The following is a 27499-nucleotide window of genomic DNA, read 5'->3' as shown; positions in this document are numbered from 1 at the left end:
TATTTATTTTTAATATTTACACTTTATACATTTTAAAAATAAATTTGGGATTTTTAAGTGCTTCATAACAAATTATATGGAAAATGGGACTTTCTAATTTTTTAACATGAAACAACTAAGCTAATTTGATTTGTAGCCAATTTGCCACTGAGCCAAGTTTCAGCAGGATAAATTATTCTGCTGTTCAGTAAAATTGTTGGCAATTGTGTTAAACAAAAACAGGAAAGATTAAATACAAATTTCATTTACAACTTCTCTTTTAAAGTGGCAGGGCCAGCTTTAAGAAAAATGCTTGGAAAGGAAACCATGAACAAAATGGAAAGACAACACGCTAACTGGGAGAAAATATTTGCAAATCATTTATCAGACAAGGGGTTGATCTCCATGGTATATAAAGAACTCACACAACTCAACAACAACAACAAAAAACCAAACAACCTGATCAAAAAATGGGCAGAGGATATGAACAGACATTTTTCTAAGGAAGATATACAGATGGCCAATGGACACATGGAAAGATGCTCAACATCACTAACTATTAGGAAAATGCAAATCAAAACTACAATGAGATATCACCTTATACCAGTCAAAATGGCTATAATTACCAAGACAAAAAACAACAAATGTTGGAGAGGATGTGAAGAGAAGAGAACACTCATACACTGCTGGTGGGAATGCAACCTGGTGCAGCCACTATAGAAAACAGTAAGGAGATTCCTCAAAAAACTAAAAGTGGAAATACCATGTGACCCAGCTATCCCACTACTAGGTATCTACCCAAAGAACTTGAAATCAACAATCCAAAGTAACTTGTGTACCCCTATGCTCATTGCAGCACTATTCACAACAGCCAAGACACAGAAACAATCCAAGTGCCCATCATCCAATGATTGGATAAAGAAGATGTGGTGTATATACACAATGGAATACTACTCAGCTGTAAAAAAGACAAAATCGTCCCATTTGCAACAACATGGATGGATCTGGAGGGTATTATGCTAAGTAAAATAAACTAGACTGAGAAAGACAAACACCATATAATTTCACTCACATACGGAATATAAACAAACACAGGGACAAAGAAAACAGTTCAGAGGTTACCGAGTGAGGGGGTTGGGAGGAGGGCACAGGGGGTGAAGGAGAGCACTTGTGTGGTGACCGACAAGAAATATGTACACCTGAAATCTCACAACGATGTAAACGACTATGAACTCAATAAAAAAAATGAAAAACACTTGGAAGCATTTATTTTTGTATCAACACATGAAGCTAAAATCTTGACCTGTTTGTAAAACTTCATCCTAATGTTAAGAAGAAAATATTTTCTCTTCAACTATAAATATAATTTAAATTAAAAGAGAAAGGTATTAGGAGTGAGTTAATTTATGAAGTTTCTATATATATATATTTTTTTTTTTTGGTGGAAATAGAGGCTTCCAATCACTTATTCCATTTATTTTATGACATTATAGCTCTAGTTGAAAAAATTTTAGAATATAAAAATGAAAGAAAAATTAAAGTATCAATAAAATATTGTCTTGTATTTTTTTCACCTTTTAGTCTCTCAGAATTATTTTATAATCTAATTTTTTTAAAAGATTTTATTTTTTCCTTTTTCTCCCCACAGCTCCCCAGTACATAGTTGTATATTCTTCGTTGTGGGTCCTTCTAGTTGTGGCATGTGGGACGCTGCCTCAGCGTGGTTTGATGAGCAGTAGCCATGTCCGTGCCCAGGACTCGAACCAACGAAACACTGGGCCGCCGGCAGCGGAGCACGTGAACTTAACCACTCGGCCACGGGGCCAGCCCCTATAATTTAATTTTATTTGCCGTGGTTTTAGACTCATCACCCAAAAATGTATAAGCAGCAAACCTAGTGAACTGCCTTCTAAGAGTGCATTAAGTCATTTGGGATGTTTGGCACACCAAATGCAAGTTGATTCTTTTCTTCTGTCTGGATTTTCTTACCTAAGAAATACTGCTAATATCAAGCCGACCTGTTTTCAAATATTGAGAGAAAGAGAGTGGGGCAAGAGAGAGAGAGAGAGAGAGAACTGGAATCACCCATCATTCTTTGCCCACAATCAGATTAAATTTCAAAACGATTTACTTTCAAAAGTTTATGAGAAAAAAGAAAGTTCACCAGGTTCAAGAGAAATGCAGTCCTGCTAAATACATGAAATATGGATTATTATGGTTTTTAAAAGGAAGAGAATATTTTAAGCATAGGGTCCTTATAAAGTGGAAGTGGAGAGCACCAGCCACGTAGACATAGTCTTGCTTCAAATCCTGCTTCTGATACATCCTAGCCTTGTGACCTAGAACAAGCCCTTGAACATCCATAAATCTCTGTCTGCATTTATAAAATATGGCTAATGTTGCATAGTTTAAGGGATTTGGGGGAGGGTTAGTTAAGAACATGTGTGAAACAGCGTTCTGTTGAGAACCTGGTAACAACAGAAGCAATATTAGCTATCACTGTTAACAATTTCACTCTAACTCAACAAACACTTTTTGAATGCCTACTCTGTGCTGTACAAGCACTGTTCTAGGTGTTGTGGATATGGGTGTTTTAAATTAATTAAACAAGGAAACCTAAGGACAATCCGTCACAAACAGCCAACTAGGCTTTCTCAAGTAAGGCAACCATAAGCTACAGTCAATCAAATTATTTCTTTGCTTTGCTTCTGCACCTTCTCTAAAAAAGTCTTGCCCTTAGCTGCTCCTGTTGGTGGAGTACTTCTAACTATTTACAGTTTGGCACTGCCCGATTCAAATACATTTTTGCTTAAATAAACTTAAAATTTGTAGTATGACCCACTTTATCTTTAAAGAGTAGTGAATAAATCAAATTTGTCGCCCTCATGGAGGTTATGTTCTAAACAAGTAAATATAAAGATAAAAGTATGAAAAGTGCTATAGAGAAAATAAAGCAAAATAAAAATAAAGATTTTTCTCACAGATAATCTAGTGTGATTGCCCCTACTGAGTGTAGCTGGCAATTCAATTCATCCAAATATATTTAGTGAGGAGGACAGTAGATCTGACGTTCTTCTAGGTACTGTGAACAAAGCACACAAAAGTCCCTGCCTATGAGGAGTTCTGCTCTAGTGGAGGGTGAGAACTAAGCAATCTGTCACCACCCACAGCTTAGAAATGACTTACATCCTCCATCACTTACTGTCTACATCGATAAGACATTACCATTCCTTTATCTTCACTAGCACAACTGTACTATTCCAAGAAACTCTCATCCAGGTAAATAACTTTATTGGGCATTATAGGAACTTTCCCAGAAGACCCATAAACTCTTCATTAGGGAATGTCTACAGTTTACACCCTAAAACTCTTTGAGCTCTTTGTCTCAAAAGTTGGGCCTTGCTATATCCACCAATGCTAAACTGTTACATCATGATCCTTACCCAATCCTAATAAAGCCTACCCACTCTCCTTATATTGAAAGATTGACCTTAAGCCAAACTTTAAAATCTCAATAAAATCCAAACTTGTTCTTCTCCTCCAAGATGCTCCAAATTCAATCTGGTGTTTTCTCTTGCCACTGTAAGAATAAATTTGTCTCTGTTTTATCAACAGGTTGTGTTGGTGACATTTGAGGAGCCAGTATTCAAAGGGGAGTAAATGAAATGTATCCATGTGGGGGCTGTTTGTTAGGGTAACATGGTCTACTAAAGAAATGAGGAAGAAGATTGTGAAGCAAAGGCTGGAGTGTGCCTGCAAGTCAATGAGCAAAGAGGAAAGCAGTAAGCTTGAGATAGGAGACAGGTGGTACAGGCGCAGAATGATAGATTTGGGGGAGTCATTATAAGAATTTGGGATTTCACTCTGCATTGTGAAGCCATTAGAGGCTTTTGAGCAGAGTGGTAGTAGATCTGACTTACATTTAAACACGACTACACTGGCTGCTGGATGGGGAGTAGGCTAGTGGAAGGCCTAGAGTGATCAATTAGGAGGTAAAGGCAACAGTCTAGGTGACAAACAAAAATGGCTGGAGTAGAGAGGTGGAGGTGGATAGCAGTGGAGATAGAAAAAAGAGGTCAGTGACTGGAAATATTTTGCAGATAGTGCAGGCAGAATTTACTGACAGTATGTGTTTATCTCTGAAAGAGAGAGGAGTTACAAATTTCCTGTGTCAATTCATGTTTACAGGCCAATCAGATGAGGACAGAACTTGCTATTACATTTTACAACATGAAGGCCATTGGTGATATCAAGACTCTCTCCTTTGACCAAACTTGAGTTGGAGTTCTCTGAGCCATCTTTCCAACTTGGCCCTCCTCAGCCTCTGTCCTTGTCACCTTTAGTCCAGTTTTAGCAAGAATCCTGCTGGGTCAGGAGAGTAAACCACCCCATTCTTTATATCTGATCAAATCCCTCATCCCCACCCTGGATATCTTATTACCCTCACTTACCTTAAGCAAAAGTCTTGTCAAGTTTGTTAGCTAGAATCCCTGTAGCCCTGCTGTTTCCTCTTAGTAGTTTTCCATCCACTGACTCCCCACCCTGACTCTCCACTTATCCTTGCTCAGTCAAAGTTGAGCTTAGTCTCTCTCCCCCTACTGCAACAGCCCATTGTAATAGTCTACCTGAATAAAATCTGCTTCACTGTCTTTAACAAGTGTCAGAATAATTTTTTCTTTAACCGTGACTTTTGTAAGAACTGCTTCAAGTAGTAGAGAGAAAAAAACTTGATTGAAGTAGATTCAAGAGATGATTATTGGAGATGAATTGGAGGAAGCAAGTACAAACAAGCTGTAAGGGAAGCAAAGAAGTGGGGCAGTGGAGGGAGATGTGGACCCTGGAAAGAATTTCAAGATTTAAGATATTATAACATGTTTTTAAAGCTTATCCAGAGAAAAGAGGGGATGGGTTCTAGTGGACAAATTAAGGGACTGGTATTAAATTACAGCATGGACAGTTCATCCATTTTAACAGGACTGAAAGCAGAATAAGTGGGTACTGATGCAGCTATGTTGGTAGTTGATAAAGAATGTGGAATAAATTCTCTTCTGGATTTTTTCTTAATTAAGTAATACTGTTAGCTCAAAGTTTGATCTCATCATCCTTGGGAAGGATGAGTTGGAGGTTTGGGAAATAAATACTTGTCTTGGAGAGACAGAATAATGAAAGGAGAATGGAAATATAGCAGGATTGCCAAGCGTGATTATAATGATAGATCATAGAATCCAAATGTGTCATGAGAGAAAAAAGAATGTGGAGGGGTGAGGTTCTGCTTGACTAGGTGTTACTAAAGGAGAATAGGCTGGGTCTTTAGTCTTTCCTGCCCAGAGGGTGCATGGGCTTTCAAAATATTGTTACTCCCCTTAGAAAATCTCTTCAGGAGTGTGATAATTTTTTAAAAACAAGTGACCCTCTTATTCTTCACCTAGGACAATAGATATCTCTTTATTCTACACTGGTATAATTAAGAGACCCACTTCAGAGAGCAATCTGAGAATAAAGGATTTTCTCTTAGATATCCTTTTGTCACAGTCTATACCAAATACAGCTGACAAATCAATTCAATTTATACAATATGTATGTATTTTTGAGGACTTACTTTATACTAGGCTTTGTTCTAGGCACTGTGAATAAAACACTAGGGCTTGCCCTCAAGGAGCTTTGATTTTGGTGGAGAGCCATGACTAACAAGGAAAATTGTAAAGGAATAATTCTATTGAGAAAAATGTGGCATGGAAGGAGAAAAGGAGTAATGCAGATGAGGTGCAATTTTAAATAGGGTGATCACAAAGGTCTTATTTAGAAAATAAAGACTAGAAGAAAGGGAGTGATTCATGACAATGGCCGGAAGAGAGTTTATCAAGCTCAGGGAATATCAGATGCAAATACGAAGAGGCGGGGCCTCACCAGATTTCTGCTTGGAGCAGCAAGGAGCTCATCAGACTGGAGACCAATTATAGGTAATAGAAGCAAGAAGAAGGAAGGCTCAGATGGCCTTGCTTTTTTGCTATGAGTGAGACAAGAAGCCAGGGAAGCTTTGGAGGAAAAGAATGATGATCAAAACACTTTAAAATACTCCCTCTGGTCGCTGTACCGAGAACACACGTTCCCTTACATTAGAAGGTCGTAAGAGTTTTTTTGTGGACCAAGGTAGGTCCAGAAAAAAAGTCTAGTGACAAAGGAAAAGAAGGCCCCTGAGAAATTGGGAAATCTGGGCTGGAGATATTGGTTTAACCTCTAAGGTTTTGTGAAGTGAGCTATTTTTACGTCAACATGTTACTAATTCCAGAAGCTTCACGGAATCCAGTCAAAAAAGGGTCCCATTTCCTTGACACTGAACATGAGTGTGTACCATGTTTTGGGTAGGTTCCTAGAGGGGAAGTAATGCCTGATAGTTCATAAACAACTATGCAGGGCTAGTTATAATACTGACACATGCGATCAAAGGGGAAGGAGCATCGCATTTCTTGTTTATAAAGTAAAACCTGAGAACCAGTGACTTGATGTGAATGTTAGGGGCAGCAGACTGTTTGCAGCTGGACAGTGCACAACTAGGATCATTAAGGGTGATACTAGACATAGTGCAAGGGTTTTGTTTACCATCATCCCATTTCAAAAACATCATCCTCCCCTCTCAAAACATGCAACGGCTTAAATGCCTGGCAACTCCTTTTATTTTCAGATCTTCTTTCTTCCTGTTTCTAAGTTTATGGATTTCCTGTTCACTAGAGACAAATTAGCAATCTGGTTATATGCTGCTGTAAAAAACCACCTCGAACTTACTAGCATAAAGTCACATCAATTTTATTATGCTCATGGATTCTGTGGGTCAGAAATTCAACACACATCTGGGGTAGCTTGTCTCGGGATGTCTTCACAGCTGCTCCATGAAATCTGGGCCTCCAGCTGGGAAATTGTAAGTAGCTGGGGGTGACTCAAATGGCTGATGGCTGGAATCATCAGACTCCCATGACAGGCACTAAAGCTGAGCTCAGTTGAGACTGCTGACTGGCAACGAAAATAATCCACAACCAGTCTATAGATGAAAATTTGGGAGAGTTTATTCTGAGCTACAATCTGAGGACCATGGCCCGGGGCCTTTCTTCCCAAAGAAAGAAAGGGAACCGAAGAAGTGGGGTGCACAGAGTGGTTATATACCCCCAAATAGGATGTTTCACATATGATTGAAATGTCCCTTTTACAATAGTCGCGAGACTGCTCTGTTGGCACAGCGATTGATGGAAACAGCAGTTAGGTCTGCTGTCTCGGTGAACACAGCAGGGTGGCAGGTCTGTTGTCTTGAGCTGGGTGGTCACAGGTGAGCTGGGTGACCAAAGACAAGTGCAGCAATCAGTTCCTAGCCTAAGGAAAGATGCTTATCCTTAAGGAAATGCCAATGAGTGGGGAAGTTGCACCTTTATCTTAAGGCCATTTGTTTTTGCCATAGGAAGTGTTTAAACCAGATATACAATGCATGCTCAAAAGCCATGGTCAGGCCCTTTTGGAAAAAACAAAGTCAGGCCGAATTAGGTTTACACCAAATGGCTTCCTCATATATTCCCATATATCCTATTACTTGCCATTTCTATTTGTCATGACTTACCCAGGATCTTTCTAGGTAGCTAGGCTTTTTATGACACAGCAACTGGGTTCCAAGAGTGAGCTTCTGCAGAGAAAATGCCCAAAGAACCAAGAAGAGGCTGAATGGACTTTAATGATGTAACTTCAGAGATCAATAACCCTACGTTTTTATTGAAACTGTGGGGGACTGGAATTGGCCACCACAAGATATGTCTCCTTGGCATGAGGATTATTTGGGGCTGGTTACTTTTAATAAACTGCAGACAGGAAAGCAAGTGAAAAGTAGAATTTACTTACCCTTTGTTAAGAGACATTTACATTGTAAAGGAAATCTCCATCTGTAAAGGTGTCTCCCTCTCTGTACCAGGAAGAAGAGGGGATGACCTTATCTCTAGAAACTCTTGTCAATGCAGAAGGCAAGGACTTAAATCTGTGTTTGTTTACTGTACTTGTGTGGTAATCTCCCATAACTGACTCCCCCTCCACCCCCAACATCCTCCTTTGTTGTTAGCTGAAGATGATATTTAAGGTGGTGGCTTCAGCCATTTTGGCAAGTTGCTCGGGTTGCCTGAGCCTCTCCCATGTATACATGTCATGAAGCTTTGTTTAATTTTCTCCTGTTATTCTGTCTCATGTGAATTTAGTTGGTTCTCTGGCCAGGAGAATCCACAGTGGGTAGAGGAAATGTCTTCCTCCCCTACAAAACAGTCACAAGCTTGCCATGATTCAAGGGGACAGGTCATAGACTTTGCCTCCTGATGAGAGCAGTGTCAGAGTTGGTAGTCACTTTTTAAAAATCACCACATAAACTATATATAAGGTAAAATAAAGATAGAGCACAGACTAACTACTAAATGTATGAGAAAGAATGAGTGTGTGTTGTGCATTTCGGGGTGCTTTCTATCATCCTTTCTCTCCAAGAAACAGTCCACATACTTCAGGGGTAACACATCAATACACTGCAGTGGGAGACTTGGTAGATCTAAGGGAATCCAGGCTTAAGTCAAACAGTACGTGGTATTTTTCTGGACACAAGATTGGTTCTGACAAAATCACATGTAACAATTTAGATCACTGGGATGCATTTTTAGAGAGTACTGAGTTTTCTTGCTTTTGTCTCTTAACCACTAAATATTATCACGTGTGCCTTGAGGTTTGGTCTGCTATGGCCCAGTCATCTTGATAACAGATGGAGAAAGGAAGCAACATGTGAAACAAAGCAAAGAGATTCAAAGACAAATAGAGTTGGAGTCTTGATTGAGCCATGTTACTTCAGAGCTGTTTCATTGCACCTTTTCAGTTCCATCATACTATAAATTTATTTAATTGCTTAACCACACTGAATCGGATTTTATGTGTTTTAGGAATGTGTTCAGAAGCATAATTACTATCACTTTGTCTATATGAAAGAGAGAAATTAAATATAAAAGAAAACAGTTTAATCTCAAATCCTCTTAACATTTTTTATCAGTTAATCCTTTTATGTTTTTATTGGTTAATTCTTTAAATTTGTGTGATCCCAAAATTGTTTTAATTGGAGAATGATGGAAACTGGCCAAAAAACCCAAATAATCCAAATCACCTTTCTCAAACAAAAGGTTTTTTAATTCATTTTTTATTGCGGTAACATTGGTTTATGATATTCTATAAATTTCAGATGTACATGATTATATTTCGATTCCTGTGTAGATCACGTTCACCACCCAAAGACTAATTACAGTCCATCACCACACACATGTCCCTAATCACTCCTTTCGCCCTCCTCCCACACTTTTCCCCTCTGGTAACCACCAATCCAATCTCTGTTTGTGTGACTCTTGTTTCTCTTTTCTACTTGTGCATGAGATCATACAGTATTTGTCTTTCTCCCTCTGACTTATTTCGCTTAACATAAGATCCATCCATGTTGTCACAAATGGCAGGATTTCATTGTTTCTTACGGCTGAGGAGTATTCCATTGTGTATACCATATCTTTATCCATTTGTCCCTTGAAAGGCACCCAGGTTGCCTCCAAGACTTAGCTATAGTGAACAATATAGCAACGAACATAGAGGTGCATGTATCTTTATGCATTTGTGTTTTCATATTCTTTGGATAACTACCCAGCAGTAGAATAGCTGGATCATACGGTAGTGGTATTCTTTTTTTTTTTTTTTTGAGGAAGATTAGCCCTGAGCTAACACCTGCCGCCAATCCTCCTCTTTTTGCTGAGGAAGACTGGCCCTGAGCTAACATCTGTGCCCATCTTCCTCTACTTTATATATGGGACGCCTGCCACAGCATGGCTTGACAAGTGGTGCCATGTCCACAGTGGGGATCTGAACAGGCGAACCACGGGTCGCCGAAGCAGAATGTGTGAACTTGACCCCCGTGCAGCAGGGCTGGTCCGTGGTAGTTGTATTCTTAATTTTTTGAGGAATCTCCATACTGTTTTCCATAGTGTCTGCACTAGTTTGCACTCCCACCAGCAGTGTATGAGTATTCCCTTCTCTCCACATCTTCTCCAACCCTTGTTTCCTGTCTTGGTAATTATAGCCATTCTGACGGGTGTGAGGTGATATCTCGTTGTAGTTTTGATTTGCATTTTCCTTGATAGTTAATGATGTTGAATATCTTTTCATGTGCCTGTTGTCCTTTGTATATCTTCTTTGGAGAAGTGTCTGTTCATATCTTTTGCTCATTTTTTAATTGGGTTGTTAATTTTTTTGTCGTTGAGATGTATGAGTTCTTTATATATTTTGGATATTAACTCTTTATCAGAAATATGGTATGCAAATATCTTTTCCCAGCCTTAGATTATATTTTCGTTTTGTTGATGGTTTCCTTTGCTGTGCAGAAGATTTTTAGTTTGATGTAGTCCCAGTTGTTTATTTTTTCTATTGTTTCGCTTACCCAGTCAGACATGGTACTTGAAAGTGCACTACTAAGACAGACGTTGAAAAGCATACTGCCTATGTTTTCTTCTAGAAGTTTCATGGTTTCAGGTCTTACATTCAAATTTTTAATCCATTTTGAGTTAATTCTTGTGTATGGTGTAAGATAATGGTCTACTCTCATTCTTTTGTATGTGGCTGTCCAGTTTTCCCAACACCATTTATTGAAGAGACTTTCCTTTCTCCATCGTATGTTCTTGGCTCCCTTGTTGAAAATTAGCTGTCCATAGATGTGTGGATTTATTTCTGGGCTCTTGGTTCTATTCCATTGATGTGTGTGTCTCTTTTTGTTCCAAAATCATGCTGTTTTGGTTACCACAGCTTTGTAGTGTATTTTGAAATCGGGAAGTGTGATACTTCCAGCTTTATTCTTTTTTCTCAAGATTCCTTTGGCTATTCAGGGTCTTTTGTTGTTCCATATAAATTTAGGATTCTTTGTTCTCTTTCTGTGAAAAATGTTGTTGGAACTTTGATAGGGATTGCACTGAATCTGTGGATTGTTTTAGGCAGTACAGACACTTTACCTGTATTAATTCTTTCAATCCAAGAGCATGGAATATCTTTCCATTTTCTTGTGTCTTCAATTTCTTTTAACAATGTTTTATAGTTTTCAGTGTACATATCTTTCACCTCTTTGGTTAAGTTTGTGCCTAGGTATTTTATTCTTTTTGTTGCAATTGTAAATGGGATTGTATTCTTAATTTCTCTTTCTGCTGCTTCATTGTTAGTGCATAGAAATGCAACTTATTTTTGTATGTAGATTTTGTATCCTGCAACTTTACCATATTCATTTATTATTTCTAAAATTTTTTGATGGATTCTTTAGGGTTTTGTATGTATAAAATCATGTCATCTGCAAGCAGTGACAGTTTCACTTCTTCCTTTCCAATTTGGATACTTTTTATTTCTTTTTCTTGCTTCATTGCTCTAGCTAAGACTTCCAATACTATGTTAAATAAGAGTGGTGAAAGTGGACATCCTTGTCTGGTTCCTGTTCTTAGAGGGATAGCTATCAGTTTTCCTCCATTGAGAATGATAGTAGCTGTGGGTTTGTCATATACGGCCTTTATTATGTTGAAGTACTTCCCATTTATTCAGGATTTTTATCACAAATGGATGCTGTATCTTGTCAAATGCTTTCCCTGCACCTCTTGAGATGATCATGTGATTTTTATTCTTCATTTTGTTAATGTGATGTATCACGTTGGTTGATTTGTAGATGTTGAACCATCCCTCTATCCCTGGAATAAATTCCACTTGATCATGATGCATGGTCTTTTTAACGTATTGTTGTATTCGATTTGCTAGCGTTTTCTAGAGAATTTTTGCATCGATGTTCATCAGTGATATTGCCCTGTGATTTTCTTTTCTTGTCTTGTCCTTGTTTGGTTTTGGTATCAGGATAATGCTGGCTTTGAAGAATGAATTAAGAAGGTTCCCCTCCACTTCAGTTTTTTGGAAGGATACATATTAAGTCTTCTTTGAATGTTTGGTAGAATTCACCAGGGAAGCCATCTGGTCCTGGACTTTTATTTTTGGGGGAGGTTTTTGATTACTGTTTCGATCTTCTTACTGATGATTGGTCTATTCAAACATAATTAAAAATTAGTCTTTGGGCTAATCTAAATCTATTTTAATGTCAAAATGTATTCAACATGCTTTTTTTTTTTTAAGTAGAAGGGAGTACAATTTTGGTACAACCCAAGCTTTACGTATTATAAATGAATTGATGATTTCCTTTTTAGCCTTCATAATCCAGACAAAACATCTCCTCAATTTCTGTTCAAAGTTTCAACAAGCTCCTTTACTGCCATGTGCCATGTGCTGTGATCTGAATGTTTGTGTCGACTCAAAATTATACGTTGAAACCTAACTCCTAGTCTAATGGTATTAAGAGGTGGGGCCTTTAGGAGGTGATTAGGTCATGAGGGTGGAGCCCTCATGAATGAGATTAGCTCTGCTATAAAAGAGAGCTCAGAGAGCTCCCTTTCCTCTTTTGCTCTTTTACCATTTGATGACATGTGAGAAAGAGGGCTGTCTATAAACCAAGAAGCAGGCTCTCACCACATGCTAAATCTGCAAGTGCCTTGTTCTTGGACTTTCCAGCCTCCAGAACTGTGAGGAAAAAATTTCTATTGTTTATAAGCCACCCAGTCCAAGGTACTTTTGTTATGGCAGCCTGAACAGACTAAAACACATGTAAATACTTGTACTATGTGATTCACACTTTGCTGTGTGTGTGTGTCTGCCTCCCGTTACACTGTGAGCACTTCTACAGTGTATTCATGTTTGTTCTTAGCACAAAATAGAGGCTCAGTAGACTGCTGAATCCATGAATGAATGCTTAGATTGAAATCAGGAGAAGGAGCCTGAGAAAAAGTTTATAAGTAACTTAATCAAACTCTTTTGATTACCTTGTAGAGGGTGTCTAATTTTTTTCAGGAAAGTCTGGTAGTCATATTTTTGGCACCATATTATATAGCAGGAAAAGAAATAGAGTTTATTCAAAATGATTGTTTAATTATGCACACTTGAAACATCTGAGGCTTAATTAACAATGGTTGATAGTAAATCATCCAGATAAAATATATTAGCTTCCGAATATATGCTAATCCTATGCAGAGGTGCATTATTAGTCTAAGTAATTTATTATTTTTCTTGACTTATTTTTCCCCACAGCATTCAAGCATTCAAAATGGTAAGGTGTTACTTACTAGAAATGTCTTAGCCCATTTGAAAAAGACGGATTTTAGAAAATGTTAAAACCTCTCCAAAAGATTCCTTTTTCCCATCGAGAGGCAGAAGTAGAGCAATGGGATTGCAAGGTTAGGCAAGCAATTAAAAATTCTGCCTTACAAAGCAATGTTGTACGACCTTGAACAACTTCTCAAGTCTTTCTGATAAAATAAAGGTACATACACTTGGAAGGTTAAGTTGACTTTAAATCAAATTGTTAAACTCCTTTAGTTTTGAGGATGTTAGTATGACTTCTGTATCTTATACACGTATAAGTGCACAGTTACTATGTTTTGGAAATTATCATTTATCATTTTTTATTTTTAAAAGTGGTCTTTGGAAGTCTAAGCAATATTTTGAAATTTATATATTAATTAAAGATAACGGAACTTTTAAATATCTGGTGACAACAGCACCTTTAGCATCTATTCATCCATCTCCTACTCCCAACACAGACATCTTTTTTCCCCATTTCAGTTATAATTAATTTAAGAAAAGAAGTTGGATATTGTTTCTAAAGTTTGTTAACCAGATTCTCATTCCTGAGAGGCAGTTTCGGTTTCTCGAAAGAGCACTGGACTTGAGGATGGATTTATATCCACATTTTGCTGATATCTCCCTATTGAGAGTTCCAGAAAATGTCATAGTCTTTCAAAATCTTGGTTTTCTTATCTGTCAAAAGGGATTAATCTTAGCCATTTCAAACCAAATTTGGCAAAAATTCAATCTGATTACATATAATCATAGCAGGTACGCAATAAATGACTCATTCTTTCCCATAATCTATTTATTCATAATTTACTTCCTGTGGTATTCCCCACAGTAACTATTCCAATGCCTTTCACTCCCCAAGTCCTTACTGATGTGCTGCATAATTTTGTCTTGTAAGTTTGAAAACAGAATTTATATGAAGAACCATTAACTTAACTTACTCTATCAGCGCCTCCCCAAAATCATAGGCACACACATAAAATGAAGAGGCCTTTAAAGATAATTTACACATAACCTTTACAGAGAACAAGTAGGTAAGATATTGCATATATAGTATCTAAACTCCCATAATGTGAAAAACACAAGGCAGCCTATTATAGGGATTCCATATAAAAGCTTAAGTTTTCATTAGGCTGATCTAAAAATGTGCCCTTTCTAAACTATGTTCAGGGCTTTCCTAGTGTGGCAGCCAGGGCAGATACTTGTGCAGGGCCTCTGTTTACAGAAGCAATTTAAGTCACTCCAAATTAGGTACATTAGCACCGTTTTGGTAGCACAAGATCACTCAATCTTATGAAAGAAATATGCCAGCCAGTGTGAACAACCCACGAACCAGGTACCCTTCTGGAACCAGGGGGCCAGTTACATGGCCCCAGGAGGATCCCATAGACACTAATTCTGAATCTACTTGGGTATTGACCCCACAGGGGGCCAACATTGGTCCTGGCACTCAGCCTTGATGGCACTGCCTGCCCTGCCCAGACTCAGGCACTGGAGGAGGATTTAAAAAGTTTTAAGTATGGCACTCCAAAGTACAGGAGACCACTGAGGTTCAGGGTGGGGACAGAGCCCTAAGTTGTGCAGGTTACTTTTGTTACTCTCTGAAGCTGAGCAGGTTATAGAAGTCACTTAGATGACAGGTATCAAAAGCTCTGCTTTACGCAAAGTTGAAAAGCTCAGAGCTTGTCTCAAGTGGAAGAAGAATTTCTAAAACCTCAAAGTCTAACTTCAGTCTTAATATGTGGAGTTAATGATTATGCCAAAGATCTAAATGAAAATCAGTACCAAATCCATAAATACTTTGAACCCAATTTACTTAAGGCAATGGGCTTTATTAATGTTACAATGTTTCATGAACCATAAGACTCCATTGATTCTAAGAGCTTTATTTTATATACCACTGTGAAAACACTACTAATTGTAGTTAAAATACAAAGCCTCAATAATCATCTCACCAGGCAAATAAGTTGGTTATACCATCCTCAACTTTGTTGGAAATTTCTTTCATGTTATTCTGAGGGATTTGGTAATTTATCCTGCATTCATTTTCTTCTCTGTGTGTGTGTGTGTGTGTATTACAAGGCACAACTTTAATTATTGTGGATACTTTTCTTTTTTAGGTACCGTAAAGCTTATTGCTTTGCTAGAAAATGCACAGTTGTAGTTATTGTAATGGCCCAGTTCATGCTTCATTGCTGTTTTCATACCTTTGCTTTTGTTTTGTTTCAGTGCTGATAATTAAAAATTTTCAGAATACGTTAAATGGTAGTTAAATGAAACACCCATAGTACCAACAATTGACAATTTGTAAGAACTCCATCAATGTGAAAATAAGATGAATACCCATGACTAATTTTCTCCATGCACAGTATGAAAGAAAATTTCTATAGAATTTGGAAAAAGGTAAATTGAAGATTGCTTAATTTTTGATACCATGCTAAAACATTTCCCAAAAGTCTTGCTTGCGGCATGCGGGTTTGACGACTTCATTGTGGCAGATGGTTCCCTTTGAGCTCAGACTCATCTCATCATGGCACCTCCCTATCTCAAACACAGGCCATATGCATGTCCACCTTCTGCCTCAGGGTCTCCCACTTGGTCTGCTTGAGAGATAAATCCCCCAACCCAGCAGCAACATGCAACCATTGGGGAACCAGAAACAAACTGATAATGTTCCAGGCTCCCATCCTTCAGTGAAGGATTCTGGGAGGCATTCTGTCTGCTTCTTGGATGAACCAGTAGAGTCCCCCTGGAGGCCCCTCCGTTGATTTTCAAGGACCTACATTGACTTCTCTCATTTCCTTCCCACCACCACACCCCTCCCACTTCCTGGGATTACCTCTCAAGTAAACTGTTTGCACCCAAGTCTTTGTCACAGGTTCCAACTCTGGTGAAACAGAGACAAGACTAAGTCACTGTTTAATCTTCATTTTGTTCTTTTTGGGGAATGTAAATTATCAAAGTATATTTTTAACTAATTGTAAAAGGTAGAGGTGGATATTTCATGTGACTCTGAAGGTTAGTGATTATTTAACCTAAAGAAAAGATAGCTGTTATGACTCTCTAGGTTAGCAGAGATGTTAATGCCGTGCTTGTATTGCCCTAGAAAAAGTCAACCAACTTAGTAATCATCTTTACGTGCCCTCCATGACTGTTCGGGAAATGCTCTTTGTCTTCCTGCTGATTCCCTTATTAACAAGGAAAATAAAGTTTGACACGTGCTCACTGTTTTATGAGACACGATTTTTACAGGAGGCAATAAAAACTCCTCATGACTGTTGCCTGGCTGAAGGTGATTGTAAGACACTGCTGACTGTGAGATTCCTTCTAGTTTCAGACACACTACAATGACACTTATACTTGATTTGTTGGGTAACTGTGTTCAAACTTTTTTTAACATAAAATTACCTGAGATTGTCTCAGAAATGCAAATTATTAGGATTCACCTCCTGGGATTCTGATTTAGCCAGGATCACGAGAGGAATCAGGAATTGACATTTATAACCAGAAGACAGATAGTCATGGACATCACTTTGAGCTTGGTACCTCCAGAGAATAGGCATCTTTGAAAGTATTTTTCAAATATTCGTTTATTGTCTTCTCTCTCATGGTCATTCAAAACAGGGAACAAGGCAAAGAGAGAGAAAGTCAGACAAAGAATTTAACTTTCTAATCTACTTCAATAGCATAATGCTAATTAATTAGTCTAGTTTGTTCTTAAGAATGACAAGACACTTTAGTGAGAAAGGATTATCTACTTCTTGAAGAATAAAGGAACATTTGTTTTCTCATGTAACCTCTGAAATATCCAAAAAAGGTTCAGGATTTGATTAAAAAGTCAATTTACTGGGGCTGGCTCCGTGGCCGAGTGGTTAAGTTCGCGCACTCCGCAGCAGGCGGCCCAGTGTTTCATTGGTTCGAATCCTGGGCGCGGACATGGCACTGCTCATCAGACCACACTGAGGCAGCGTCCCACATGCCACAACTAGAAGAACCCACAACGAAGAATACACAACTATGTACCGGGGGGCTTTGGGGAGAAAAAGGAAAAAATAAAATCTTTAAAAAAAAAAAAAAGTCAATTTACTAATTCAAAATAATTTTATGTATTTGCATTCCTAATGTGAGCAAATCTTTTATTTTTAAGCCCAAAATCTCTAATTTCTTACATTCCATTTCCGTATATTCTACATTTTTGTTAATTGTGTATTAATTTCTTTAAACCACTAAATCAGAATTTTATAGCTGGCACACAGGTGCTAAACAGCTCAATTTTGGCAGTGTTGGCATCTGTCTTTTGTAGTGTTATTTGAATTCTTCATGTTTTATCAGTTTATAAAAATGAGGGAATAACAAAAATTAAAATGCTGCTGAAAATGATATGTCTAGGGCAGAGACAGCAGTAATTTGGTGTGTTACAGACAAAACGTTGCCTTAATGAGAGGACACTGAACTTTGTAGGTAGCGTATGTTCATATTGGGGAAAAAACAGGTGAACAGCAGTACCAAAATAGAACTAAATTTAGGCACCCTAAACCAGAAGTTCCTTAAGGCTCTTGGTTGGTAGTTGTTATAGATTTCTTGATGAAAAGAAAGAGGTCAATGTCCTTCTTTCTCTAGAGAAAACTTCCCTAAGACTTTTTAATACTAAAGTGATCTTTACACTCCCATGCTCAATATTCAGTCTGTTCTGTTGCCAAATCCCTGTTTTTTCACCATTTAAATTTCTCTCTGCTCAATTCTCTTGAAATAAGCTGAGAAAACTAGAATTTGAGAAAAAATTCTATTTTCAAGTGTAACCTGTTTTTAATGTTCTCCTTAATCATATCCTTTTGTAGCAAGATCATGTTTTGAAATATTAACAGACGTTGCACCTGTTATAAGCTATTTCCTGCTATTCCACCCCACTTTAGGCAGCTGAGAGGGCTTTCTCTATACACTGTCCTCAGATGGTTGCCAGAGAAGTGCCAAGGGATGGTTACCAAGGAAAAGCAGTTCTCTTGGGTTTCAAAGTTGATTCTTGAAATAACTTCTTGAACTAGCAGAATGAAGGCTGAGTTGTAAGAGCTAAGGTCTTGCAAATCAAAGACCAGGCATGCAAGCAATATACGTAATAGTTTCTCTCCCTCCGTCCTTGCATCCCTTCCTCATTTCCTCTCACTCTCTCCCTCCCTCCTTCTCTCTGTCTCTTTTTATCCCTCTTCCTTTCTCCCTCCCTCTCCATCTCACTGGGAAGAGAGAAGTAAATGTGAGGTGGGGCAATTAAATATGGTGAGTGTGTCCCTGAAGTTTCTGATTCCTGTGCTTCTCACCTTCTGGTCAAGTAGGGTTTGGGGACTCTGAAAGGAAAGTGATCTATCCAGCATCTTCAGTCAACACCAGAGTGGCAGAAGGTATTGCTTAAGAAATATTGAGCACTTACTTATACTTTACATATATCAGCTCATTTAATCCCAACAGCCTTATAAGGTAAGTATTATTAATATCTCCATTTTATGATTAAGGCACAGATTCATTAAGTAACTTTTTCATGTTACAGAGCTGATAAACTCAAGAGCCAAGATTCAAGCCCTGATGGTCTAGATCCAGAACCAAGGCTCATTTCTTCTAAACTGAAGAAGTAGCCATCATCCCTCCCCCAATCCATGCACAACCCAAATATGGTAAGCAGTCAAGGAGACACAGTGGTATCTTGTGAGGCCCTGAAGAAGGCCCCCACACTCAAGTCTTCGGAGCCCCAGCATGGCACAGAAGAGCATACACAATTCCCATTCCCTGCTCCCTACACCCAACCTACATCAAAAGGCTTAGAAATATTAGGAGAAGGTCAATGGATCATAAGGGGCATCGAGGTCGCAGAGGAGGATGCAGAGTAAAGGTTCTGACAAATGAAGACCATTGGAAACTTGGAAAACAGCAATGATGCCAAAAGCCCCTACCATCTGACCCCTCATACTTTCTACATATGAAGACAGCCTCTGGAATTTAGATGGCACCTTGCAGAGAAGCAAGGGAGGAGAAAATCCAGACTCTGTATCTGAAATGACCAAGAAAGTCAGAAACGATTGAACTCACCTCGAACCAAGATGATTTCTTCCACTATGCAGAACAGTAGACTGAAATAGGCACCAGATCTAGTTATTCAGAACTCAAGTGACATACTTGCACATCCAAATTGTGAAATATGTGCTGAAAATACCGTATCACCACCCATTGTGTGGCCCTCAGGAATTCAAAAGCAAGGAAACAAACAAAAACACCAAGAATTTATTCCACAATTAGATATTTCACAGTGAATTTTACTCACTGGAAATGGAACTACCCCCATCTTTGTACCACATTTATTCTTTGACTTTTTTTTTAACTCTTTGCAAGATTTTAGGGAAAAAACTATGTGTGAAAAGCAGGAATGGCATGTGTGCAATGAATTTCAGTCCATATATACAGCAATATCTTGTATTGTTTTCGTGTTTTACAGAGTCCAAGTCATACACATTAACTCAGTAAATCGTGACAATAGCTCCATGAGGTAGGTATTGTTGAATTACAGGTGAAGTACTTGAGACTTAGAGATTAAGTCACATGTCCAAGGAAACACAGCCCATGACAAAACTAGGACTCAAATCCAGGCCCTCTGATACACAAAATTTGTATTCATATCATATACTATAAATAAAGAGAGAGACTAAATTATTCATAGTCAACTCACCAAGAGAAAAAGAAAAATTAGGCCATTAAATGTCTCTCCAGTTTTTTCCTTGAAACAGCTTGGAAACTGACTTATTGACTATGGACCTGCTCATCTCTAAGTAGACCCTGATGATTACTTCATTTTTGTAAAGTTAAATTTCAAACTACAACCCCTTTTTTCAGTTTTTTCCCACATTTTCAAATTGTGAACACAAAATTTAACAATATATGTCATAGGAAAAAACCTTCACTAGATTCCATTGCTCTTGGCACTTCTAAGACATGATGCCCATCTCGTCCATCCAAAGTAGAATATTTAAATATGATTTTAATGAACAATAATGTGCAGCCTGGTATATGATAGGTATTGCATTGTCAAAATTTCACACAAATTTGTAACAAGAAAGCAGATAGTTACTGATAAATATTTTGGATTTATATAATTTTCTTGTTGACAGAAAATAAGTGGTCCAAACTTTATAAGTCACATTCATCATAGTTGAATCCTAATTATTTCAGAAATAGGTTAACTGAAATTCAGATGCACATACATAAGCATTTTAGTACCTCCTTAACATTCAAAGTTATTCTCTGATCAAATGACTAACTTTTAGGTTTTGATTCATCTTATATCTTTAATTTCAGTGGAGCAAAATGAGAACTTTTCTTTACAAGTAAATCTGCCTATTCATAAAACAGAATTTTTATTCATCTGATCATATAGTGGTGAAATGTTAAGACAGCACAACTTTGTGATTAAATGGAATAAATTTGATCACACAATGAAAAGAAAAGAAATCAATACAAGAAAGAATGATGTATTTGAGAACATTTTTAATAAATAATGTGACAAAATTACTTTTCTGATTATTGGATTTTCAGTATGCAAAATTATGGCTAAAAATAAGAGGCTTCTTACATGAACATAATGAAAACATTAATCACATGGATTGTTCCCTTAGTACTGCACATCCTTTCTATGTAACTTTCAAATTACCTAAGTGAACACATTTAGTTTTTGGTGAACACCAGCTTGTTTTTTTGTGGTTCAGTTTTGTTTGGCTTAGTTTTCCATTGGGGTCAGGCCTGATACCTGTGTATGAATAAATGTACACTTTTTCTTCAAATAGCACCAATTATAAAGTCCATGAATTTTATATAACGACAAGAAAGGATCATAAAAATCTATAGTCAGAGGGCATCATTTGACAATTCAAATCAAGTAATGCCTCTCCTTGAACTTATAAGCAAATCTTGTAGGTTTCAACATTGGCCACAACAAACTTAAGCCTTTTTTCTTTAAGTCCAAGAAAAGCAAAGAACCACTGGGTTCATGGCCCACAATAAAGTATGCACGTTACCTCACCATCTGTCATCATTCAAATATTCCAAATACAAACATAGAGCATTAACAAAACAGGTTAAAAACGCTTCTCAACATTTTTTTCAATAAGACAAAAAAGGTTAATAGTTACAATGGTTTACAAATAAAGTTTAGTGATTGTGCTTTTAAAACCAAAAAAAAAAAAAAAGATTAAAAACAGTGCATTACAAAAACAAAAATCAAACTTCCTTAAGTGGCACTTCTGCAAGTTGAACTGACACTACCAGAAGATATTTAGGCCAGTTAAGATAGGGATGTCCTTATTCAATTGGTGGTTAAAAACATCCATTTGTTGGCATTATGCATTTGTAATTTTTTTTTTTTGATTGAAAAATAGAACAAGGTTTTTGCTAGGTTTACTTATGACAATGACTAGACAACCAGAGATCCAACTGGCTTACCCCTACTTATCCAAAAGTACATTTCCAATAAGAATATACTTCAATGATTGAAATGAAGACAAAATAAAGTACCACCAGGGGTTGCAAAGAGTATATATTTACAATGTTTCTACCCCATTCAAATTGATTGTGGTTGTTCTGCATATGTTATATTTTGATTTTCTCCCAGCAGAGGGTGGTATGAAAGACTGATTTTAAAATCATGTTAAAATGAAGTATGTTTTAAGTCTCATTAGCAGTTGGTTATAGAAAAATTATATCTTGAGAGCCCTTGGCATGAGGTTGATTAATCAACTTTGTATCTTTGATCAATATTTTGCTGTAAATTGGCTGGATATATAAGCAGTGCAATGCCATATCTCAGGGACAAAAAGCAAAGGAACCATTTTGTTCTCTCCTGCTGGCTGATGACTGAAGCAAGAAGTCAAGCACTTCCCTTTCTGGAAGTACGGCGTAATGGTTTGTTCCAACAGCAAGAGGAATAGGGAGGTTCTTCAGAGGGATAGGAATCAAACAACAACAATAAAACCTCAATAAAATTTTAAAAATGGTGTTCCAATAAGAGGAATAAAAACGACAATTTGCACACTCTGATTGCACTGAACATTTTATCTGGCGTCACGTGTCATCAGACATGAGGCATCTTGAGTGAACATTTTCATATTAGATCTCACAAGCCTCTCTGGTTGTCTTCAGCTTTCAGTTTCCTGTAAGAGATAAGTTATTGTTAAATGTGAAAATAAATCTTACAGTGTTGTCATATTTATTTAAATGTCTTTATTCTTACAGTTCACGTTTCTTCATTCATTCAATGGCATACACTGGAAAGTGCTCATGGCAACTAATTCATTTGTCCACTTTTGTTGGTTTTTGATAGCAAATTCAATAGTTCTTTAACAAGTACCAAACTATGGTACTTGGTGTTGGGGAGAGTGGTGCAGGGGAGACAGGACTAGGAGGAGGCTGAGTTCTCTCCTCCCCACAGCCCCAACTCAACATTAAAGCTCAACTTTTATTGGCTTTAAGTATTAGAGTTATTTACAACAACTTTTCATCCCCCTAAAAGGCTCCTCTACTTAAAAAAAAAAAGACTTGAAAATCAACTTCTCTAACAGCATTTGCAGGAGGAGAGTCTTCTCATTCCACACCTCAAAATCCAAATACATTGGCATTATAGGAAAATCAATTAGACATAATTACTTATAATTTTTCATCTTCTTTTATAAAAAGTTGAAGTTTAACAATCTAACACTCTACTAGAGATTAAATATATTTTTAAGAAGAGAAATTTCTCCTCGACTTGTTTTTTTATTAAATGAAGAAAATACAAACTTAAAAACAGGAGGTGATTTTATAGCAGGTTATGATTTACTGTCAATTCCATCTTGTATTGCTATCTATAGATTCCAACAAAGGAGGGTATCTTTTATTCAAGAAGTCGTCTCCTCCATCTGGGAAGGTCAGTGTCAAGTATCAGGTTCCCATTTTCAGAAGACTGAAGGTGGAAGAAAGTTGGCCAAATCAGTCAGATTAACCCCAATAATCACTAGGGTAGCAGATAACACAGGTAGAACACCCTCACTGATATCATATCACTGTCACTTTATTGGGTTTTTGTAAGCTACTACAATACTATGAATTAAAATAATCTAGATCAATGTTCTTATTTCCCATCAACATATTTGCCTCGTAAATTTCTTATCTGAATATCTGCATATGAATATGAACCACAGATCAAAAAAGAAACCATTATTACCATTTAAAACTTTGGAACACATTTCAAGAAAATCATTGAATTCTCAGAATTTCAGTTGCTAGCATCACTAACATTAGGGTTTGGGATAAAACAGTAACATTTCTGTAGACTGTTGGATATTCCTAATTTGGAGGCTAATATAACAACCAGAGTAATGTTGGGAAACAAAAAAAAATTATAGATACCTCTAATTCTTCATTATTTTCTTCTCCTCTTTCATATCCTCCAAGAATTTGCATTTCTGCAATATTTCTTCGACCTACATTTGCTTGTTCTCTTTGTCTGCTTCCTGATCCTCTTGATGACATTGAGCTTGAAGAGCTAGGATCTCTGGGATTATTTGATGTCGGAAAAGTAGGTCTACAGTAGGGTAGGATATCCTCTGTGTAGTGAAATATAGTAAGTGCATATGAATACCATTGTACACTTTTATTGCATAATGTGTCACTCAAGTCTACAAATCTCAATGGGGAAGCATGAGTGTTTTTGAGGAATAAATGAGGACATTTTATAACAATAATGAATAAGGCAGCACTATCTTTTGAAAATAAAAACAAGCCTTGTTTGTTTCCGGGTAGTGGTTGTAATTTAGGTTGATTCCACTCATAAGCTCTTGTCCACCTCAAAATCACTTGGGATCCACATTATTGAGAGAGGTAAACGAAACCTGGAGTCAGACTTGGCTTTCACTTCTATCCTTTATTATGTGATCTCTGATTATTTTAGGCTTTAGTTTCCACTTTTCTAAAAAGCTGACAAAAGTATCTACACCCAGAGGAGCCCCTAGTGTTGATGTAAAAACAGATGAGATATTAAACCTCTACGTAAACTATGAAGGATTATTATAAGGCATTGATAGAAGCAAAGGCCAGTCTCCTTGAACTATCAAAACAGACTCAAGCCCAAGTTTGCTTCCCAGACACCAAGACATCAACTTCCATTTCACATCATATTTACATTGTGAAACCCTGAATCTCAGAAGCCTGCCATCAGTGCTAGCTTCAGAAAACAAGCTACTCTGGTACACTGCTGCCTCCTGAATTTCTACCTCCATATGGCTTTAAATTACGTGCTGCTTCTACTGAGGCATCCTTCAACTGCTCACTTCTCTCCAAAGCCTGTCCACTCTGCCCTTGGACATGAAATACATAAAAAACCAACTCTTCTGCATGCAGTTTTGTTTTCCTCCCCTAACTGCTTCTCCTGTCCACACTGCCTGAATGAAATCTGATTTCCCCCGAAGTTTCCACTGAAGTTCTCTCCAATGGAAGGAGGAAGACCTGCCTCTGGCTCATTAATACCAGCTCTAAATCATTGCTTCTCCATCCTTACCCAAAATCATTCTCCTCCTGTGGGCGCCAAGCAATCTACTTATGTGGCTTGCACAGTCCTCCTTGATAGTACCTTTCTCTTCCATTCTACTCATCACAACTTTCACTCCTGACGCAGACCAGACTCGTTGGGGTTTCATGATCAATGAAGACCACTACTCTTGCACCCCAGCCTCACAGCACTTGTTCCTGTGACCTTCATCTTCTGTCCCTTCTTCATCAACCTTTTTCCCTCTATTGACTTTACTTTTTGAAAAACTACAATATGATAAAATCTCTCTCATGCCAAAAATTTTCCCCTTAAGCTTGTGCTCTACACTAATCAATACCTTCTCTCTCTTGTCCCTGCTCAGCAAAGCTGTTTTTTTTTTGTTTTTTTTTTTACTGAATTTGCATTTTTAGTCACTGAAAGTTTTTTCAATTATTTTGTTGAGGTCATAATGGTTTATAACATTGTGTAATTTCCAGTGTACATTATTATTTCTCAGTTTGTGTATAGACTCAGCAATGCTTCTCGAAAAGCAATTTGAACTCAACATGGTAGTCACAATTCCCATTCACTCTTTAGCCCACTGAAATCTACTTATGCCCACATTACTACAATGAAACTGACAAAATTCACTGCTGACTTTGATAACGCTAACCATGTTTCAGCCCTTATGTCTCCAGACTTCTCACTGCCTTAATCTGGAAACCACTATCAACCTAAATGTTACTTCTCTTAGCTTCTAGTTCTCCTTCCTTCCTGGCCTGTCTTCTTTGGGCTCTCTATGCAGTGCCTCTTATAATTAGATGTGCTGCAGGTTTCTGTATAACCCCATGTTTGTATGAACTTTTATATATAAAAAATTTTATACATATATAGTCTTATATCTATATAAATTTTTTCCCACTCACCCTGGGTGATTTCATCCATTCTTACAGATGGTAACGTTTTCTAGAAAATAGCTGTCATGAGGGCAGGCATTTTCCTCTGTTTTGTGTACTAATACACTCTCAGCTTGACATATAGCAGATCATCAATAAATAGTTTCAGGTGAATGAATAAGTGGCTTTAACTACTATTTTACCATGATGAATCATTTATTTATATTTCCAACTCCTCAACTATGCTTAATTGAACACTTTCTCTTGAGTGTCCCTCAAACTCAACATGTCGAACATTGATTTCATCAAGTTCCACTCCTCTGAGATTTCTTCCCCCTCTGTATTCCCTAATATAGCTAATGATATTACTAATCATTAAGATACCCAAGATAGAAAACTGGAATTATTTTAGAATCTTCCCTCCCTTCCAACAACCTGCCCATACCTCTTAAATATACCTTTTCCACACAGTCAAATATACAACAGATAAGGCTGATTTTAAATCTAAAAAGTTTCTTGAGTTCTCCCACTTACTCTTTCCTGCTTCCATAGCTTGGTTAATATTCTCTACATGTCTTGTCTCCACATATCTCCTAACAAGTCTCTGTCTCTTAAGTTATTCCCTGTAAGCCATCTTCACTCAGCCCCTCCTAACAGGAACTACAGGCTCTCTACGACTTAAGCTTACACTTATCCCAAGAGCTTCATCTTTGACCACCTTTACTATCTAACGATACTGAATTTCTTATAGTCTCCTAAATATACCTCAAAGCTTCTCATGTTGACTTGCTCTGCCAGAACATTCTATCGACTCTTTGTACCCAAGCTGAATTCCACCCATCCTGAACACTCAGGTTATGTGTCATTTCCACCAGAAAAAATCAAGAAGTCTTTCTTTACATTACATCTCCCACAAGAATGGACTAATTGTTCCTTCTCTGGACTCTCAAGTATCATGGAATCATGAAGATCATACCAAGTATGAATATATCTGTGAATTTATAGATTACCTGTCTGCCTCTCTGAGTATAAGCTCCTTGAGGTCAAGGTTCATGCATATGCTTAAATCTCAAGACTAGTACAATACTTAATAATACAGTAGGTGTTTGATATATGTAGAAATAAATTGAACTAACTGTGGTAAATGTCAGCAAAAAGATCAAACATTCAAGTCTAGAAGACCACTCTCTTTAATTAAAAACAACCATTTGTTACACATGTAAATCAGGGTGCCTCTTTCATTATAAATAATATAAATTGAATTATGAAGATGAAAACCATAGCAATGCATAGAAATGATAGTTTAATGACACCTACACACAGGGTTTTGGTTCAAATAAAAATTTGGAAAAGCAAGACATATAAAATAATAATTGATGAGTTATCTCAGTGTTTTGCAAGGAATAGTTTCTCATTTCTAGATTAATGGTTCCAGTCTTGGTCCCGTAGGTAGAAATATTTTTATAACACAAAGGACGACTTATTAAAGTTCTGAAGATTGATAAAAATAATGTCATCTCTTTGCTCTAATTCTGCATACACTAAGATCATTCCAGGTTTACAAAATTTTCTCCTGAAGATTCCCACTTATTTTGGAGGAAGCTTGCTGGTGAGTAGCAAATTGATCCATACTTTCAGGCCAGATATAAACTTCATAGTTTACATCACGACATTCTATTTATGAATCACTACTTGGAGTAGTCACCATGAGTCAAAATTTCAGATCACCTTTAGCTTAACTGATAAAAATAAGCTAAGTTTTTCAAACTTTAGATTGTGGTGATGTCTCCAAGGACTTTGTAGTCATGTAGTGGAGGCATCTGTCTGAATGTACAGCTTTACTCATCAC

The 27499-nt window shown here is 37.3% G+C and overlaps 1 protein-coding gene across 6 annotated transcripts in view; it reads right to left on the bottom strand.

Annotated features, from left to right (window-relative positions):
• Window positions 1-20725: 20725 nt before the first annotated feature.
• Window positions 20726-27499, bottom strand: part of ROBO1 (roundabout guidance receptor 1) — a 1064923-nt gene continuing 1058149 nt past the window's right edge. For all 6 annotated transcript variants that reach the window (XM_014867639.3, XM_070488682.1, XM_070488681.1 and 3 more), the window contains 2 exons: window positions 23638-23834; window positions 20726-22403 (listed from right to left, as the gene is read on the bottom strand). In XM_014867639.3, the coding sequence (XP_014723125.1) occupies window positions 22389-22403; window positions 23638-23834 (212 nt within the window). In that variant the 3' untranslated portion in view covers window positions 20726-22388. The remainder of the gene's footprint in view (window positions 22404-23637; window positions 23835-27499) is intronic.

This window comes from Equus asinus, chromosome 18, assembly GCF_041296235.1.
Source record: "Equus asinus isolate D_3611 breed Donkey chromosome 18, EquAss-T2T_v2, whole genome shotgun sequence".
NCBI classification, from domain to species: Eukaryota; Metazoa; Chordata; class Mammalia; order Perissodactyla; family Equidae; genus Equus; species Equus asinus.
The sequence above is the reverse complement of the archived record's forward strand: the minus strand, read 5'-3'. Positions and strand labels throughout refer to the sequence as shown.